Below are 18216 nucleotides of genomic sequence, written 5' to 3'. Positions count from 1 at the left end.
GCATCCCGGTCCCGCACTTGTGGGCTGCCTCACTTATGACAACAGCTGATCGTAATTGCTTTTTTCACTAATAATACTATTTGATGAGTCCATTTAAATTTGTATTATTCATCTAAATCTGCAAAGTTACAATCCAATGTTTGCAATGCAAATGAAAAGCGGCATAATATGGAAATACTAGAAAATTGTAAATTGCAGTACTGGAACTTAATTTGCCAGTTTCAAATCAAACTCGACTTTACATAATTTTAGCTTTGACCTTAAACATAAAAGCAATCAATAATTCAGTTGAACGAAGTGTTCACAACTCGCTGAGGACATGGTGCTTTATTGGCACATTTAAACCAAGACTACGGCCTAGTTGGTGCCGTGTGCAGTGCTGTGCAGACAGCTGTTGTAAATTGCTCGCGCAGCCGCTGAACTAGTGGGACGTTCCCGGAACAATCGCTAACCGGAAGGGAAGGCCAGGGCCTCACAAGAAGAAGAAGAAGAAGAAGAAGAAGACAGCCGCCTCCGCCGCCGATGAGACCAGCGAAAGAAGGAAAAGTATCGTAAGTCAAATAACTTGAAATTATTGGAGATAATCGTAGAGAAGCGCGCTTTTTGTGTTGCTCTACGAGATGTTAACCGCGTTTAGACTCGCCATGTCACATTTTGTTCAACCTATCAGCCGAGTCCGGGTTCACTCGAAATGTCCATCGGGCTGGCCGGAGAGAGGCTCGGAGTTTGTAGCCCCGTGAGACCACACGCCGCTCAAACAGCCTTGGCACAAAACATCGCTGATCACAAAATGACACGTTTATGCCAGCAGCCGACACGACTCTCGAGTTTTTATTTTTTTCAAATGTCAAAACAGCTGACGACATGTGGCTGAAGAATGGAAAGCTGAATCGCGTCATTTCGCGATCGCTGCTAACCTAACGTTAGCTACGTCTGTCAGCATTCAAGTTTACTTCAAAGTTGATCATAAACGCTTGTTTTGTATTTCTTTATTTTTTCGACAATATACATTGGCAAACTAATGCTACGCAGGAGAGCGCCGTGTTGTCACTATCTGACTTTCGCCATTCGACATTAAGATACTAACGCTGCTTCGCACGAGTAACATTTATCAGTCGGGTTACGCTAGCCCGGCTCCTGCTGACAGTTAGCTAACGTCCACTGACGTCATAGATGACCACTCACCACAACTAACTTTACGTCACGGCAGTCGGGTGATAGAGATACTTGTCATCATCTCCAACCTGTCTACTAACGCTGCATGTCACTCCGCTGAAGCTGGCTGGCTCCAATACTTGTTTAACTTGATCACTGTCGAGCGCTTTTTTAATGAACTACCTTTTCGAATTGCTCAGATGACGAGTTTGCCTTCAAGCTTTTACTTACTCGTTTGAGGTTAAATAAGTTGATAGGGTTCCCAGTTTGTTGTCAGGCCACTAAAGGCCTCAAAGCTTCACACATTAACGAAATATGTCATTACTGCTGACTGCATTTGTTTTTGTATTCGAGCCCATTAACATTGTCGAGGTTGTGTGTTTGAAGGTGTTTTCACATTGGTATCATCGGGTCTTTTCGTTCTGGCTGAGTAAGGGAAACGGAGCAGACCTTTGAGACTTCATCTCAGGGAATTCATCTCTCTGGACTGAGCTCTTGTAGGTTTTATGATGTGTGGACCTTGTCCTTATAAAGTGGTGACACGTTTTCTCACACCAGCCCTGAAAAAAGCCCCTCGACTGTGTGCCCCATAGAAATAATATTTGAGGAAATCCCCCCACCTCAGACTATTTAACCTCAAAGTTGTTGAGATGCTGCTAGATTACGGTTGGACTATGTGTATTTAGGCCCGTGGGTCTGTCGTGCCATCAACAAAGTCCCCAACTACATCTTTAATGTCCTTCATGAAGGAGCACATTGTGACTGCTGTGTCTTTCATGTCTCACTAAAAACAACTTGGCGGAAAAAAACTGCTCAGGGCTATGTAAGGCCTATTTTAGAAGACTAGAATAACTTCAAAGACCATTTCTTGGAATGCATTCACAGGTGCATAGTGGTTTTTGTTTGTTTGAATTTCAACTAGAATGCGATTTGATTCTAATGCATGAAGGAATCTTCTGTAAAGGGTCTTTTCTTGTCTTCTCCCCCTCAGAAAAACGGCAACTGATTCCTCTCGTACACGGAGTAAATACCTCACCTGGTAACAGAATACCTTTTCAGTTCAACTTTTTTGTTCTTTTTGATTTCACAGCAACGTGCAGGTTTTTGTCTGGGCCTATGGGCATTTAGTGGTATCTCTTAGGGTAGGCAGCGTTTTTAAACGTGACTCACAAGAAAAGGAAGTGCCCTGTGATTTCCTTCGGGTCTTGCTAACCGCCAGTGATGAGTATCATGTTCGCCTTTCCTGTGCTATGTGCTCAGTTTCCTTGTCACTCTTTCCTAAGCCATCCTTTATTAGAAACCCGATCAGTTGAACAACTTGCCTTGGATCAAGACCGTTTCCTGTTTCATTGGCGTGCCCCAGGATTGTTATCAAGTGTTACAGCTGAAAGCTTACTGTCGATAGTTTGCAGGTCTTGAACGCACAGCTTTTGACCAATGGACATCTTACACAAAAAGAGGATTGCAATGCAGCCTCTCATATCAGACACCACCAGTTCCTCTAGGACCCCACCCTTCGATCCAAGTGAGCAACACAAGTCCCTGCTTGTGTTTTTGGAACTAAATCTATCTAGTGATGCCAGCGGAGAATGTCGTTTGACTAAAGTCAATGGAATGTGGGACTGAGTTCAGCTTTCCTAGCACTTTTCACTAAAATGACTGCCAAATTGAATATGCCACAGCGAAGGTCCTAGCAAGAGTGAGTGCGTGTTTGGTACTTTTGGTACTGCTCGCAGCAGAACATACAGGAGGCTGCGATGAACAGTTCAGTCTTTCCCCCCTTTTTGTTTTTTTTTCTCTGTGGCCCACTTGCCTGCGTCCGTCGCAGGAGCCCACTAGGGAGGCCATCAGAGTCTGTCGCAGGCTGCTGATGATGTGTGCAGGTCTTGTCTCAGTGCATCAAAAAGCCTCCGATTGCTGCACAGACTACTACTGTTTGGCAGTTAACCACAATTTTGTGCGTTTAATAGTTTGTGTTTTACAGTGTATGTTGGAAGCAAACAACTCTTCAGGCCAGGACACGCACAGGTGTTTTCCTTCTAGACGTTGCGCTTTATGTCTTTTTGAATCCACTTTATTCCTCCTGTGAATGCCTGCAGCTCTCTTTTCCTGTCTTGGCCAAAAGTCTCATGAAGCTGTGGTGTACAATGTAAACGTTTCCTTCTTGGTACTGGTCTATATTACGCACATGTCTTGTACAGACATTTTAAAATGATTAGTCCCGCTCGGCCAGAATAAAGTATATTTTAAATAGTCAATGTGCTAATGAACCTTCATCTAAAATTTGAATTCCAGCCGATTGTTTGCCAAATGTCGCCCTCCTGCACAGCTTCAGTTCACGAAAAGCCATGATGCAAAGTCTTTACATGCCTGCCACAAAATCCCTCGGTCCATCCTTCCGCTCCTTTGCTTCCTCTAGTGAGGAATGTGAACAGGAGAAAGCTCTTCTCTGCCGAGTGCAGCCCTCATGTCTGTGTGACCCAGGGAACAGAGTACCTTTATCTCCCTTCTGCTGCCCCGTGAAGCATTGCCTCGGCTCTGTCCAGCCTCGCGTGTGTGCTAGTTGGAGTCCGGCGAGACTTTAAGTGCACTGCCTAGGATGTCTGCAGAAGTTGGTTGAATTTAAATCTATAGCAAAAGTCCATTTGGTAACATGCTGAAGTTGGGACACTTCCTTTAACCACAAAGCGCAAAGACCCGCACAACACAATGTATTCAGGTACCGGGCATATTCAGCATGCTTGGTAGCTAGGCTGTCAAGCGAGCCCCGGTTGTGAATACCTTGTGAACAGAGCTGTGATCTCCTGTCCCATGTCGAAGCTTAAGTCCGCCTCAGGAACCAGATGAGAAGAAAGCCGAGCACAACCAGACTCTTAACTATTCATTTGAGTATTTAAATGAACCCTAAAGGCTGTCAGCAGGGATGTTCCTCCACATTTCCCTCTTAACCTTTAAATGGTGTAAACTCCTTGTTGTTGGTATGAATGGTTTCTGCATTAAGTCGCCCCTGTGACCGAGCAGAGGTTATCCAGAGTATGTGCTCAGCAGTAAAATGTCTCCTGCAAGCTTCACTTCCTGCTTTGAGCTGAGTTGTGTTTCCTGTACTTTGACCAAGCAGAAGCTGTCTGACCTCATCAGACAGCTTCTGATGAGGCTGAAAAAAGATCAGGCAAGGTTTCACATACGCAAAGCAGACTGAAGTTGAGGATATGATCATTTGTGCAGTCTGTCGGCTGTTACAATCCTTATGGATAATTTGGCTGAAAATATGCTGGATACAATACTTTAAATCTTTAGTGTGTAGTTTGAGGTTAATTTTGAACACTGATGGTTAACTTGTAAAACAAAACATGGCTGCTGGAAGTTTTACTGAAATATTTTGATTAAACTTGTTACTATTGGACTGCCATCTGATTGTAGCACTGCTACATGGAAGCAGCCACAAAGATCATGACACTATAAAAGCTATTAAAAAAAACTTGTGGCCAGATATCTGTTGAAATGGCTCACTGGAACGGATGTGGTTAGCTTACGTTTGGCCAAGCCTAAATCCTCGCTTCTATGGTTTGAACACATAATTATTTTATTTGTATATAAGAATTGTTTAATGATATGCTGAAGCAACGGTAGCCAAGTGTCCTCTTGCAGCGCTTGTTTTCACTAAACATGGTTGAATGAACTGTTTGTCTGCAGTGTGTTTCCATATCAACCACCTGGCCTCCAAGCTGTCTAAAACAACAGTTTAAGTTAAGCTGTAGTTTACTGATGCGCTTTCGTTAACATTGACAGGTAGAGTCAAGGAATTCACCTTAGTTTCTTTTAGTCAAACAACTACACCAATGGTGAGCTCCCATAATATTGTTCCATGATAGCTGTTTTAATGGCAAGCCTGATTTGTGTTTTTAGATGTAGCTTAACATACTAAACAATACGTTGTATTTCCCAGGTCCCACCGGTGTGGTCTCCTCCTCCCCCCGGCTCATCCACCTGCCTGATCTCCACTCGCCCCCCTTCGACTAGCTGCCCCCCCTCCCCCTCTCTTCACCCGGCCCTCGTTTTTCCCCACCATGGCGGGGCGAGGCGGACCGGCACGAACCAACGTCACAGCGGCGAGCAACAAAATCTGCCAGTTTAAGCTGGTGCTGTTGGGGGAGTCGGCGGTGGGAAAGTCCAGCTTGGTGCTGCGCTTTGTCAAAGGACAGTTCCACGAGTACCAGGAGAGCACCATCGGAGGTGAGGGTCCAGAGCCACGAGTCGCACATCTGTCGCTGCTTAATAATGGCATCGACGCTGTTCTTCGTTTACAGCGCTGAGGGGTACATGGATATGTTCAATAACACTATTGGAAGGTTGTACTTAGGAAGTTGTTGCTTTTTTTGCCTCGAAGCAGAGGCAGCAGAGTTAATAGAACATTTATCATCAGATCTGTTTAAAAATGTTGCTGTAAAAAGAACATCTGTGTTCTTGTCACGTGGTTCGCGGAACAAGTCTCTTCCGGTTCCGGAGGAGCCAAGGAGCGGCCCGGCTCTCTTAATCCGGTCTGTTGCCTGTGCAGGAGGAGCAGCGGCACCACCAGGACTCGTTTGTCCTCTGTTAGGTGTGTGCAGCTCAGGAGTGAGGTTCCTCTGAAACGGGGAGGGATTGAGCCAACAATGGGGATTTCCTGGACCTCCTGCAGATCAGTGAATCTCATCAATAGAGTACCGTTGCTTGTTTTATGCAAGAATATTCTGTGGCTTAGAGATTTTGCAGTATGTCCGTATTCATTGTTTTTTCTCATCACGGGGACTTGCAGAGGTTTATCTCGTAACTCGATCGTGACGTGTTTCCTCTGGAGCCTTCCGGGGAAGGGGTTGTTCATTATTTCGTTCAGACGTGCACCAATGATATCTACAAGCAATTTCTCTTGAACAACTATAATTGACCACATAACACAAACCTTTTTGAGACCTCAGGCCTGCTGCAGAGTCCTCCAGCTTATTGTTCAACATGTTCACTCGTATTCTTTATCGATCACTAACTTGAAGTTGCTTATGATTTGCCTCCCTAATGGATTGGGCTCCAACATTTACTTCCATCATCAACAGCACTAATATATTGACTAGCAATGGAGCAGTTTTTTTTTTGTTTTTTTTGTCCGTTCTAATTAGTTTTAGGTTGACCAAATATATATATATATATATATTTTCCAAGTTTCCTGCGTGATGTGGCTGCAGGATGTTGGAACAGGATGCTCGGCGCTCACGCAGAGTCAGCATGTTTTTTGTTCTGCTGAAGCTTGTGGTCAGCTGAATGCCCGGTCAAAGATTACAAAGCTTTAAGCTGTGTGCAAGTGAGCGCTCTGTTTTCTCCCATCATGTGACGTTCGCCTGAGTAAGCAAGTTGTAGGCAGTTGTGCCTCCTAGTAAAGTACCACAGTAGTTTTTAAAATGCAAAGTATGTATTGTGCATTTCAGTCTCCTCTTCATGTTTTCTTAGCTTTGCTTCGCTATCGATCTGGTTAAGTGTTTCCTCTCTGTTCTCTTTTCTAAGTGCGTGCCTTATTGTATTTAGTACTACAACAAATAATTTAAGGGATTCCAGTAGTACCCTAGTTATATGCTTTGTGTCATGTCAATAAAATTATTTCTTTCTACAGTCTTTTGCTTTTCTTAAAGGTTCCTACTGTGTAGTGTGTATGCGCTGATATTCTTTCTAATGCACAACCTTTTCTTTCCAGCGGCCTTCCTCACCCAGACGGTATGTTTGGATGATACAACGGTGAAGTTTGAGATCTGGGACACGGCAGGACAGGAGCGGTATCACAGCTTGGCCCCCATGTACTACAGGGGGGCCCAGGCCGCCATCGTGGTCTACGATATCACCAGCACAGTGAGTCCCGTGGACGACGACGTTGATGATGATTTGCTCAATTCGCCAGGCGGCTTTGGTCTTTCAACTTGCACATAAAACTTTCATCTGGAGTTTAAAAGAACTTGTCTTGTGTTCTTTCCTCTGCTACAAGGATACATTCACACGTGCAAAGAACTGGGTGAAGGAGCTGCAGCGACAAGCCAGCCCAAATATAGTCATCGCCCTCGCAGGAAACAAAGCCGACCTGGCAAACAAGAGAGCCATCGACTTCCAGGTAAAGGGGGGGTCTTCCCTCTGATGTTGCAGTCTACATTTCTTTGGAGACCCTCTGATGCTTATTGGTCTGTTTCTTCTGTGTCTTTAGGAAGCACAGGGATATGCGGATGACAACAGTTTGCTCTTCATGGAGACTTCAGCCAAGACGGCGATGAATGTCAATGAGATTTTTATGGCTATTGGTAAGTGCCGCACGCATTGCTGACTGCTCCAACAGGAAATGGACTTGCAGCTATCTTGATGGTCTGAGTTGGTAATCAGTTCTCCTGCCAATTATTATTTTAGTCATCAATTTATATATTTGGAAATATAATTTCCTAGAGACAGAATCTTAAAATTCCTTATTTTAAGTGGCCACTGACTGGATCACATATATCAAGTCTCTTGTAGTACAAATTAGTACTTAAATATTCAAATGATTTCAGCTGTTAAAGTGGAATTTCGATTTTGAAATGGAACGCTATCCCCTCGGACTTGGAATAATAGAATAAAATGTCTGAATAATAAAAACAGTGCAGTAATTATTATGTCATACTCCAAATCCAAAACAGCCAAGAAGCTCCCCAAGAGCGAGCCTCAGGGTGGAGCGGGCAGTGGTGGACGATCCGGAGGCGGCGTGGTGCTGACGGACGGACCGTCACAGGACCGAGGCGGCAACTGCTGTGGTCGCAGCAACTAGCCAACGCGAGTCAGCTGATCCGACCGATCCTCGATCAACAAGACCAGATGTCAGCCAGCTCGATGCCCAACGTCCCATTGGTCAAACCAAACCACTCGATCAGCACCAATTAACTGTCTGGCAAATGAGTCCAGTGGCCAGTAAAGTGCCCGGCATCTCTGACGGTTGAACCAACCAGCAGGCTTATTTACGCAGTCCTATTTGAACCCCAGGACTTCCAGTTCATGAGCTCTCTATTGTTGATGGACACTTGACATCACCTGGGGGGAGGGAGGAAGGAAATGAGAGATCATGTCCCATTCATGGATGAAGAAAGGAAAAAAAAGAAATAAAAAGTCATTACCAACGGCACTTACTATGGCCAGCATTTTTTCGTATTTGTGTGTGTGTGGTGGGGGGTGGGGGGGGGAGATTACAGGACTTTCTATAAGCAGGCTCATCGGCCCTGTCCTTTACCCTCTTTCTCTGGCTTTCTCCAGCACCGTATGTTTATTAAGTATTTCCAACATGGTTGTGTGTCACTTGAAGCAGTAGCAGGGGGGGGGGGTTATTCAATCTACACATTTCTATCACTATTATTAGTTCAAATTCTTTTGACGCAGGTTGTTCAACATGATTTTGAAGCCTTAAAGTTTTTTCAATCACCTTTTTGTTATCAAAGCACTTACAGTTAATACTTTAACATTGTCACCATAAGTAATTTTAGCATTAATGTAGTATTTTTGAATTGTGTAATTACAAATACATTAAAGACCAAAATCAGAACTATGTTGACAACGTTGCTGTATTTGTACCAGACTTTTCAAGTGTATCAGTAGTCCACTTTTGAACAACATCTTCCAAATGTCTGCATTATGTTTTGTCAACCTTAATTATATATATTTTTTTCCGAAGATCTATGGTATCAAATCCACTAGTTCTGTTTCATCATCTTTGAATCGGGATGTTCTTGTCTGCTTCCTTTTTTTCTTCTTTTCTCTCGTTTTGCCTTCAACTGTAATGTCCTCATGTTATGGCATCAACAACTAGCACAACCGTACTGTCGGGGGGGTCCTGGGTAGATAAAGAATCAAATGTAATTTACCAATAAACAGGAACATATCTTTTCTGTATGCCTGCAATCATTTGTAAAGTTAAATGTGTTATTGTTAATTTAATTTAAAGATAATTATCTTGTATTCAAACAATATATTTTTATGATGGACCAGTATGTCAAAGTCTTGATTCAATAACCATATAATTGCCATCAAATTCTTTCGACTAATTTGTAAATATCTGTCGGGTATCAGATATATTTGAGCCACAATGTTTAATCCAAGCCAAATATGGTTACATTTTTAAAACTTACCTACTAGTAGAGGAAGTGCAATTAAGACTATATATTGCTTAATGTAGAACTCCTTTTTGGTTAACTAAGGCAACATTATTGTAGATATACTGTACTTAATGGTTAAGTCGGTCTCCTTTAAATGTATTAAGTTAATGAATACAATGCCTTTAAAAATAATTTACCAAAGGTGATGGTACGGTATATTTACATTCACCTGAACTGCCCTGATTAAACGCTCATGATATTTAATGAGTTTAACTCTAATCTCCATTTTAAACTCCTTCATTTTACTAGTGATCTACTCTCGATATGTCCAGAGCTGTAGTGAAGCCCTGAGACCACGAAAGGGCGCTGAAAACAACTACACAACTGTGAAGTCAAACGTAAAAGATGATTGTCTTGGTCGTCCGGTGAACATTCAATATAGTACATTCTAATTAGGGGGTTGAATATTTTTCAGGAATTACGTTAATATCGTGACATGTGGTTGATTATTCCCGAAGTAGTTTGAACAATATCTCTTTCGGTTTGATTACGTAATTCTCCGATATCAAAACGACAAATACTGGAAAGGCTCATATGTAAAATGCCCCGCTTCCAGTGTAAAATGAATTGCATTCAAATGTAATTGAAATTCTTAATGCCTTTGTTATAACGAGAAAGGACTTTCAGCTTCTGAGCAGTGCTGCGGTTCCCTTAAATCTCATTTCGACGACCGCCCCTGAACGCAGCACGTGAGGTAAACGGGAGCAGAGGACGAGTCTAGCAGCGTGGACATGTCGGACCCGGCGGCGCAGGCCTCCCAACCCCGGCTTCTCCAAGCCCAGACCGCTGGGTCAGCTGGGTCCAGTACTGCCGCGACAGGCTCCGGGTCAGGGAACAGTGATCCGGCGAGACCGGGACTTAGCCAGCAACAGCGTGCGAGCCAGAAGAAAGCCCAAGTCCGAGCTTTCCCACGGGCGAAAAAGCTTGAGAAACTTGGCGTATTCTCCGCCTGCAAGGTAGCTAGCTCAGCTAGCCAAAGTTCACCACAACAAAGCACTCATCGGGCACCATTAGCGGGGTCGTATGGGGCGTTGAACCGTCAAACAAAAACGTGACCGGTAGCGCAATGACTTGGTGTTAAATTGTAACTTTTGTAGCTAGGTGGCTAGCTTGCTAGCTAGCTAGGTAGACAGTCCGCAGTCCACTTTATGCTAGTCACATAAACGTTTGTTATTTTGAAGCTGCGTGAATTGTCAGCTGGCTTAAACGCAACGCGAACTGTTCGGTCCTCCACTGACTCACAGACACGGCAGCAAGTCACTCAACGCCATTCGTGTGTGTGTGTGTCTGTGTTCATCACATTTTGCTCATTTCCCAAGGCCAGTGACACATGCAAGTGCAACGGATGGAAAAACCCAAATCCCCCCTCGGCCACACGTATGGACCTGCAGCAGCAAGCAGCCAGTCTCAGCGAGCTGTGCCGCAGCTGTGGACATGCTCTGGGTACAAACTCCTCCGCCTCCACCCAGACACCTGCCTTTCCGCTTTGTCTTCCATCTTGCGCAGACTTCTCATGGGTCCGATGTTTCCCTTGCAGCTGACCACGTGTCCCACTTGGAGAATGTGTCTGAGGATGAGATTAACAGGCTGTTGGGGATGGTGGTGGATGTGGAGAACCTCTTCATGTCTGTTCACAAAGAGGAGGACACGGACACCAAACAGGTCTACTTCTACCTGTTCAAGGTGAGGGAAGTGGATCTCAATGTGACAGGTGCTTTAAGAAAGAGAAAAAAAAAACATGGAATTACCTGTGTGTGTGTGTGTGTGTCACACTGTCCTGTTATGCACCAACCGCCATGCATGTCTAACATCATTTGGCAATAAATCTTCCTGATTTGCCCAGTGTTGTTGTGTGTGTGCTGTTCCCATCAGCTGCTGAGGAAATGCATCCTGCAGATGAGCCAGCCGGTCGTAGAAGGATCCCTGGGAAGTCCACCCTTTGAGAAGCCCAACATAGAGCAGGTAGTCTACTACTGTAGAAGAACCTCCGTGAGGTTTACCAGCAGGAACAAAACAACACGCTGCCTCGTTAGCATCCCCTCCGGACATTTCTTGTGCTTTTTGCTCAAATCCAACACCTCCTCGTTGTCGTTTATTTTTTGGTTTCCGTTTCCTCCATAGGGGGTTTTGAATTTTGTTCAGTACAAGTTCAGCCACCTGGCACCAAAGGAGAGGCAGACCATGTTTGAGCTGTCGAAGATGTTCCTCTTGTGCCTAAATTACTGGAAGCTGGAGACACCGACGCAGTATCGCCAGCGCACCCAGAAAGACGACGGGACGGCATACAAAGTGGACTACACAAGGTGTGTGTGTGTCTTTGTTAAAGGAAGCAGGTGCACTCTTCTACTTGCACAACATCGCTGTGGATGCCGATATCTTATACGGAGGATAACTGTGTTTTTCCTCGATGCCTCCTAGGTGGCTCTGCTACTGCCACGTCCCCCAGAGTAACGACAGCCTGCCGCGCTATGAAACCACCCACGTGTTCGGACGCAGCCTGCTCAAGTCCATCTTCACCGTGACCCGCCGCCAGCTCCTGGAGAAGTTCAGAGTGGAGAAGGACAAGCTGCTACCAGAGAAACGCACACTCATCCTCACACACTTTCCCAAGTAAGCTGACTTGAAATACTGTGGGTGTGTTTGCATCTGTGTGCGTGCTCTGTAATTGAAGGGTTAAAAAGATTTAGATTCAACAGGGCAGCTTTTTTTAAAATTTAAATCATATATTTCATCCCTAATTTGAAATGGAAATGCCATATCCCGTTTTTTTGTTGAGCAACTGGTATAAAAGAGTTGTTATTCTCAAGTCTGGAGAAAAATAATTCTAGACAATTTAAAAAAAATTGTAGATATTTACTTCACTAAAAATTCAGTCATTTATTTAGGCCGCATATGGTATTTTATATATGAACTTGTGTCTCATGTCTGTTCACCTTTTGTATATTTTGTCTTATGTTTATGTCTTATGTGTTTTCTCTTTTATGCATGTGAAAGACTTGATAGCTTCGTCATTATTATTGCAAATACTTTTCTAATTGAAACAGTGACATTTTGTCATTTGAGAGGTTTAATTCCGGCCTAAGAGAACCAATCACACTATAACTTGTATAAACCTTGTGATAACATTTGACTCTGAATGTCATCAGGTTCTTGTCCATGCTGGAGGAGGAAATCTATGGGGATAATTCACCCATCTGGGAGGCTGACTTCACCATGCCTGCCTCTGACGGCACACAGCTCGGACATCAGACCGGTGCGGCAGATGGTCGACCCGTTAGTCAATAAACTGTTGTTTTCTCGGGCTGAGACCAGACCATTCCTTGCATATGAAGAGTTCTCAACCCAAATCCTCCATCAGGTCACTTGATCACGCACTGCTACTCTCAGGCAGGATGTAACTGACTGAAAAATGCAGATGTTTAGTCTATTATATAATACAGAATGTGAAATGATGCCTTTACTGGTTCCCATAGGAGGAATTCATACGTTATAACATGCAAAGAACCCGGGGAAATGATGAAACGGATTAAGAACAAAAAAAAAAAAAGAGAAATTATACCATCGTTCATACATGTCACTCATGCAAAGTGCTCATATGTGTGGAACAATGCACCTTCCAATCCGTATTATACTTGTATACATATTACAGTACCAAAATGTTCCTCTATGAAAACACTGTAGCTGCTTTTGCTGTCATCACCGTTCCTGTTGTGTTGTTTGTAATTGTTAACCCGTCCGTTGGCCTCCCTCCACTGCAGGGATCAGTCCCACTGCGGGGTCCGGCTCCCCCGCGCTGCCCAAAGGTCTCAGCAGCATGTCCTCTCTGGGCAGCTCGGACGCCGGCGCCGCAGAGCCCAACACCGGTACGTCATGCACCTCACATGCACCTCACATGCAGTTACAGCATCACATGTTGTGCAATATGGAAAGCGCGCGTACACACACACACGCACGCACACACACACACCCCTGTTATTAACGGTCTCCTCGCATTGTTTTGATCTGAGCAATGTGGCCCCATGTTCAGGGGAGAAACGCAAACTGCTGGAGGTGTTGACGCTGGAGGACGCCAAGCGGATCCGTGTGATGGGAGACATTCCAATGGAGCTGGTCAATGAAGTCATGATGACGATCACTGACCCTGCCGCCATGCTCGGACCGGAGGTGGGTCGTTTGTTCTCGGAGGATTGGTTGAAGGTCGTCTTGAGTACAAACATGTACATGTATACTCTAGTGCTCACTTTGTTTCTATATCGCCAGACCAACCTTCTCACTCCAAACGCTGCCCGGGACGAGACCGCCAGGCTGGAGGAGAGGCGGGGAATCATAGAGTTCCACGTCATCGGAAACTCGCTGTCCCAGAAGTCCCACAAGAAGATTTTGATGTGGCTGGTCGGCCTGCAGAACGTCTTCTCTCACCAGTTACCTCGCATGCCCAAAGAGTACATAACGCGGCTGGTGTTTGACCCGTAGGTACATGTTCTCTTACCACGTGTCGCCATCCAATATCGGCACGCTGTCCTGATGTGTCCGACCTCCGCAGGAAGCACAAGACCCTCGCCCTCATCAAGGATGGCCGCGTCATCGGAGGCATCTGTTTTAGGATGTTTCCCACTCAGGGCTTCACGGAGATAGTCTTCTGTGCCGTCACGTCCAATGAGCAAGTTAAGGTACCTGATGGCCATTTCTTTTATCGAGCGTACCACCCGTCACGCGGTGCTTATGACTTTAAGTAAGAAATTAATTGTTAAATGATGAGACCGTGGGTTGAGAACATGTTAAGATGACATCATTTGTGAATATTGCAACAAAGGTTTTTGTCCTTTTGCTCATTATTTATCATAACTTGTGTAGTGTGCAATCTTCATTTAATGAAACTTCTTCTGAAACCCTTCTGGTTTTTCAGTTTCCTTTCATAAATGATATGACTTTAAGCATTTCTTAAACCTTTTAGTATTGGTTGATCTTCCGTAAAGAAAGAAACGGCTACTCAATGTTTTTTATTCTGCCTTTTTTTAATTATTGAAAGATCCTTTTGATGGTGGGTTTTCTTGTGACTTTTTTAAATGTAGGGCTACGGTACACACCTGATGAATCACCTAAAGGAGTACCACATCAAACACAACATCCTCTATTTCCTCACTTATGCCGACGAGTACGCCATTGGCTACTTCAAGAAGCAGGTACTGCGGGCATAACATCAGCATTGGCTCCTCTCCCCAAACGCCGTCCTTTTCAGTAATTCGTTTTTTCCTCGCAGGGCTTCTCCAAAGACATCAAAGTGCCGAAAGGACGGTACCTGGGATACATCAAAGACTACGAGGGAGCCACCCTCATGGAATGTGAGCTGAACCCGAGGATCCCGTACACGGAGCTCTCTCACATCATTAAAAGACAGAAGGAGGTACGTGAGGCTGCGGCATCTTCTCATCAAAGTCAACATGCATGTGTTTTCCCGCTGTGTGTCTTTGGATCTTTATTATCACATCATTCTTAATTGTTCTAACAGATTATTAAGAAGCTGATAGAGCGAAAACAGAGCCAGATCAGGAAGGTTTACCCCGGTCTGACCTGCTTCAAAGAGGGCGTTCGGCAGATCCCGGTGGAGAGCATTCCAGGGATTAGTGAGTATTTCGTTAAAATTAAACCAAAAAATGATCTGTTTTATTACATTCATTTTTATCTTTTCAGGAGAGACTGGATGGAAGCCCAATAACAAGGATAAAGGGTAAGGTGTGGGTGTGAGAGATTGTGATTGATTTCACTTAGTCAATTGGATTCTTAGACTATGAATCCAGAAAGTCTTGGTTGTATCCCTCAGGCTGACTTTTTTTTTTTTTTTTACCAATGACTAGACCTATATCCAATATTTGACACACGTTCCTCCCCATATATTTTGCAGGAAAGAGGTAAAGGACCCTGACATGTTATACAACATGTTAAAGAACCTCCTGGCCCAGATAAAGGTAAGGCTCCACCGCTCACACCAGGCGGGAGCAACAGGAGCCGCCACTAACCGGGGCTTTCTCCCTTCAGACTCACCCCGATGCCTGGCCCTTCATGGAGCCCGTGAAGAAATCCGAGGCTCCGGATTACTACGAGATCATCCGCTTTCCCATCGGTGAGCGATCAGACGGCTTTTATTCTCTGCTGTATCGATGCTCTTCATTCTGCGGATACAAAACAATCTTTAACGACACACACTTTCTCTTGATCACATCATAACAGGCATCTTTGTTTCTCCTCTTTCAATTTCTTCCCTCCCACAGACCTGAAGACCATGACGGAGAGACTTAAGAACAGATACTACGTGACCAAGAAGCTTTTCATTGCCGACCTTCAGCGAATCATCACCAACTGTCGCGAGTACAACCCTCCAGACAGCGAGTACTGCAAGAGTGCCAACACCCTGGAGAAGTTCTTCTACTTCAAATTAAAGGACGGAGGACTTATTGAGAAATGAGATCCGCAGAATTATTCAGATTTCTAAACAGACGTTCAGTCACCCGGACAAAAGAGAACACATCGCAAGCTGTTGTCATATCTGAGTTAATAAAAGGGTATGTACATGACGGGAACAGACGCACAGTCATCCGATCAAGTTGAGCAATGCAAAGTGTCAAAAGGACATTATCTTTACGTTGCTCCTTTCAAGTACTCTCAGTGGGTCGAGACGCTACGTGTTTCATTAAGTGTACCAAAGTTATAGGTCCAAGTTATAACCATGCCACACTTTCCACCATTATTTATAGTATGATTGATTTGGTTTTTGTTGCATGTAATGACATTTGTTTGTACCAAGTTGCTTAAAACTTGTCCCTGTAGCAGAGATGTACGTAGAGTTCTTTCTTAGAAAACTGGACCTCGGGACCTAAAGCCACGTTGCCTTTCGTTACTGACAGACACTTGAACATCCGAGCCCTCTTTCATGTGTAAAAAGACAAATGTTGCTTCTGGTGTGAAGTCCTTAAAACACTTAAACACCACTAAGTAGTCTGTTGTAGTCAACAATTCAATCAGTTGGTCTGTGGATAATTATAATGCGGTTGTAAATAAATTGCAAACACTGAACATATGACGGTTAGAGCTTTAGTTTATGTTGAATTTTATTTGGACTGTTGACCTAAAGAGAGCAAATTATTTATCATTAAGCCTCATTATTTTAAACATTCTAAAGGATTGCTAACCGATGACAAAACGCATTTGTTGCCTCCTTGTTCTTGAGGAGGTTGAGAAACTGCTAATGATTGACGGCATCAAATATTGCTAAACAAAATTAATTCCCCAATCGTTGCCTCTAAGAAAACCCTCTTTTCATGTTAAGACATCCTAGTGGATGTGTAATTTACACAGTTCATACGATTCTCGCTGTTTACACATCTTCATTCCCAACCTTTTAGGTCACACAGGTGTAGATGGTTTTGTTCTTACTAGACTCCATAGTAGTACAGTCGTGGCGCTCGGTAGCCTATTTAGTGTAACGCCACATGGTTTGTGGTGGTCGCAGTTTTACTTGAGAACAGTTAACTGTTTGAATTATTTTTGAAGAAAAAAAAAGTTTAGCCTTTGATGTTGCAGGTTGTTAAATTTGTTTTTACAATGACAAAGGTAATCCAATTTGGTCAGTGCTTCCTGCGTCGCTGTCCAATGCTCATTGAGTCTGCTTGTTGAATGTTTCATTCACTTGTGGACGTGTGTGTGTGTTTATTTTGTACTTGAATCATGACTAGCTTGGAGTTACTAAAGTGATGTCAGCATTGCATTATTCAGGGTTGTCTTTTCTGTACCCCCCTCCCCCTCCCCCTCCCCCCCATAATCTATGCTGCATTTCAGATTTTCTTAAAAAGGTCAGTTCCACCGGCTGCTGTCTCTAGTTGCCGTTCACTGTAAGTGTAAATGACAATATTGTTATTTCATATTAATATATATCTCTCACTTGACTTAACTGAATCAACATTTTGAGTGTAGGACCCTGCAAGAAAATCCTTTCACTTGCGACCCCACGTGATACTACCACAATATCAACCACAATGGACGTATTAGATTAGACAAAAGTAAATCTGAAAAATAAAGAACTGATCAGAATGTGGTTGTCAAAGTTCACTGACTTACAAAACGTTTTTCTGTCTAGTTTATTTTCTTGTAAATTTCACCCAATTGTACAACAGGATGAAAGGACGACCATTGATGCAGAACCGCCCCTTGATTGGTTGGCTCAGGTATTCCACCATGAGACAGTCATTCTGCTGTGCGTCACCGAAGGTTTCATGAACTCACAGAAACAACGTGAGCGTAATGAGATGTGCTGGACTGCAGGAAATCTGCAGACATGATTTATATCTGATACCCGAGTGCAGGAAATGTAGTTTGGGCAAAAGCAGAGCCGCACCCTGGTGAGAACCTCTAGTGGGAAGCCGAGCAGTGGGCTGCCAGCGTAAACCACTTCACAGGCCAATCCCTTTTGCTCTGGGGATCTTTTTTTCTACATCAGCAAACTCGGCCAACAAAGCTGATCATCGATCTTTATCCTTAAGTCTACATATGTCTCTTAAATTAGCCATCAGTATGTTAGTGGATAAGAAAGCGCATTCTTGGCCAAAGAGACGTCTATTTTTGTTAAAAATTTCAGTTCTGTCTGTCTAGCACTTTATTTTCCTGATGCATCAAAAAGTAGGACCCATTCCTTTGTGTGTGTGTGTATATATATATTTGTCAGTGGAAGTTGAAGTCTAGCTGTTGTTGCTCCATAGCCTCCCTCACTAGGACCAGGAACATTGCACAGGTTTTGGTTTTGTTTCTCTGCATCGCACCCCTGAAGCGGATATAAAAGCACATTAACGCTGAGTGTTCTCTGCATGTCAATCAGTTGAACAGACAA

General features: G+C 43.9%; 2 protein-coding genes across 2 annotated transcripts; both read left to right on the top strand.

The window, feature by feature from the left end:
* The first annotated feature begins 332 nt into the window (after positions 1–332).
* rab5c (RAB5C, member RAS oncogene family) lies at positions 333–9069 on the top strand. Its single transcript, XM_037477006.2, has 6 exons — positions 333–551; positions 5102–5388; positions 6875–7026; positions 7160–7282; positions 7373–7466; positions 7836–9069. Exons 2-6 carry the CDS (start codon positions 5223–5225, stop codon positions 7961–7963), a joined length of 663 nt encoding a protein of 220 aa, XP_037332903.1. The 5' UTR covers positions 333–551; positions 5102–5222; the 3' UTR covers positions 7964–9069.
* An 856-nt stretch (positions 9070–9925) lies between these two features.
* kat2a (K(lysine) acetyltransferase 2A) lies at positions 9926–16537 on the top strand. Its single transcript, XM_037476809.2, has 18 exons — positions 9926–10294; positions 10658–10781; positions 10876–11021; positions 11211–11300; positions 11460–11641; positions 11757–11948; positions 12485–12591; positions 13097–13201; positions 13366–13502; positions 13599–13807; positions 13882–14008; positions 14411–14521; positions 14599–14742; positions 14848–14962; positions 15030–15066; positions 15241–15304; positions 15375–15459; positions 15608–16537. Exons 1-18 carry the CDS (start codon positions 10070–10072, stop codon positions 15799–15801), a joined length of 2394 nt encoding a protein of 797 aa, XP_037332706.2. The 5' UTR covers positions 9926–10069; the 3' UTR covers positions 15802–16537.
* Positions 16538–18216: the final 1679 nt, after the last annotated feature.

The sequence above is a fragment of the Pungitius pungitius genome, chromosome 12 (assembly GCF_949316345.1).
Source record: "Pungitius pungitius chromosome 12, fPunPun2.1, whole genome shotgun sequence".
In the NCBI taxonomy this organism is placed as follows: Eukaryota; Metazoa; Chordata; class Actinopteri; order Perciformes; family Gasterosteidae; genus Pungitius; species Pungitius pungitius.
Note: the sequence above shows the minus strand (reverse complement) of the source record. Positions and strands in the feature narration are given on the sequence as shown.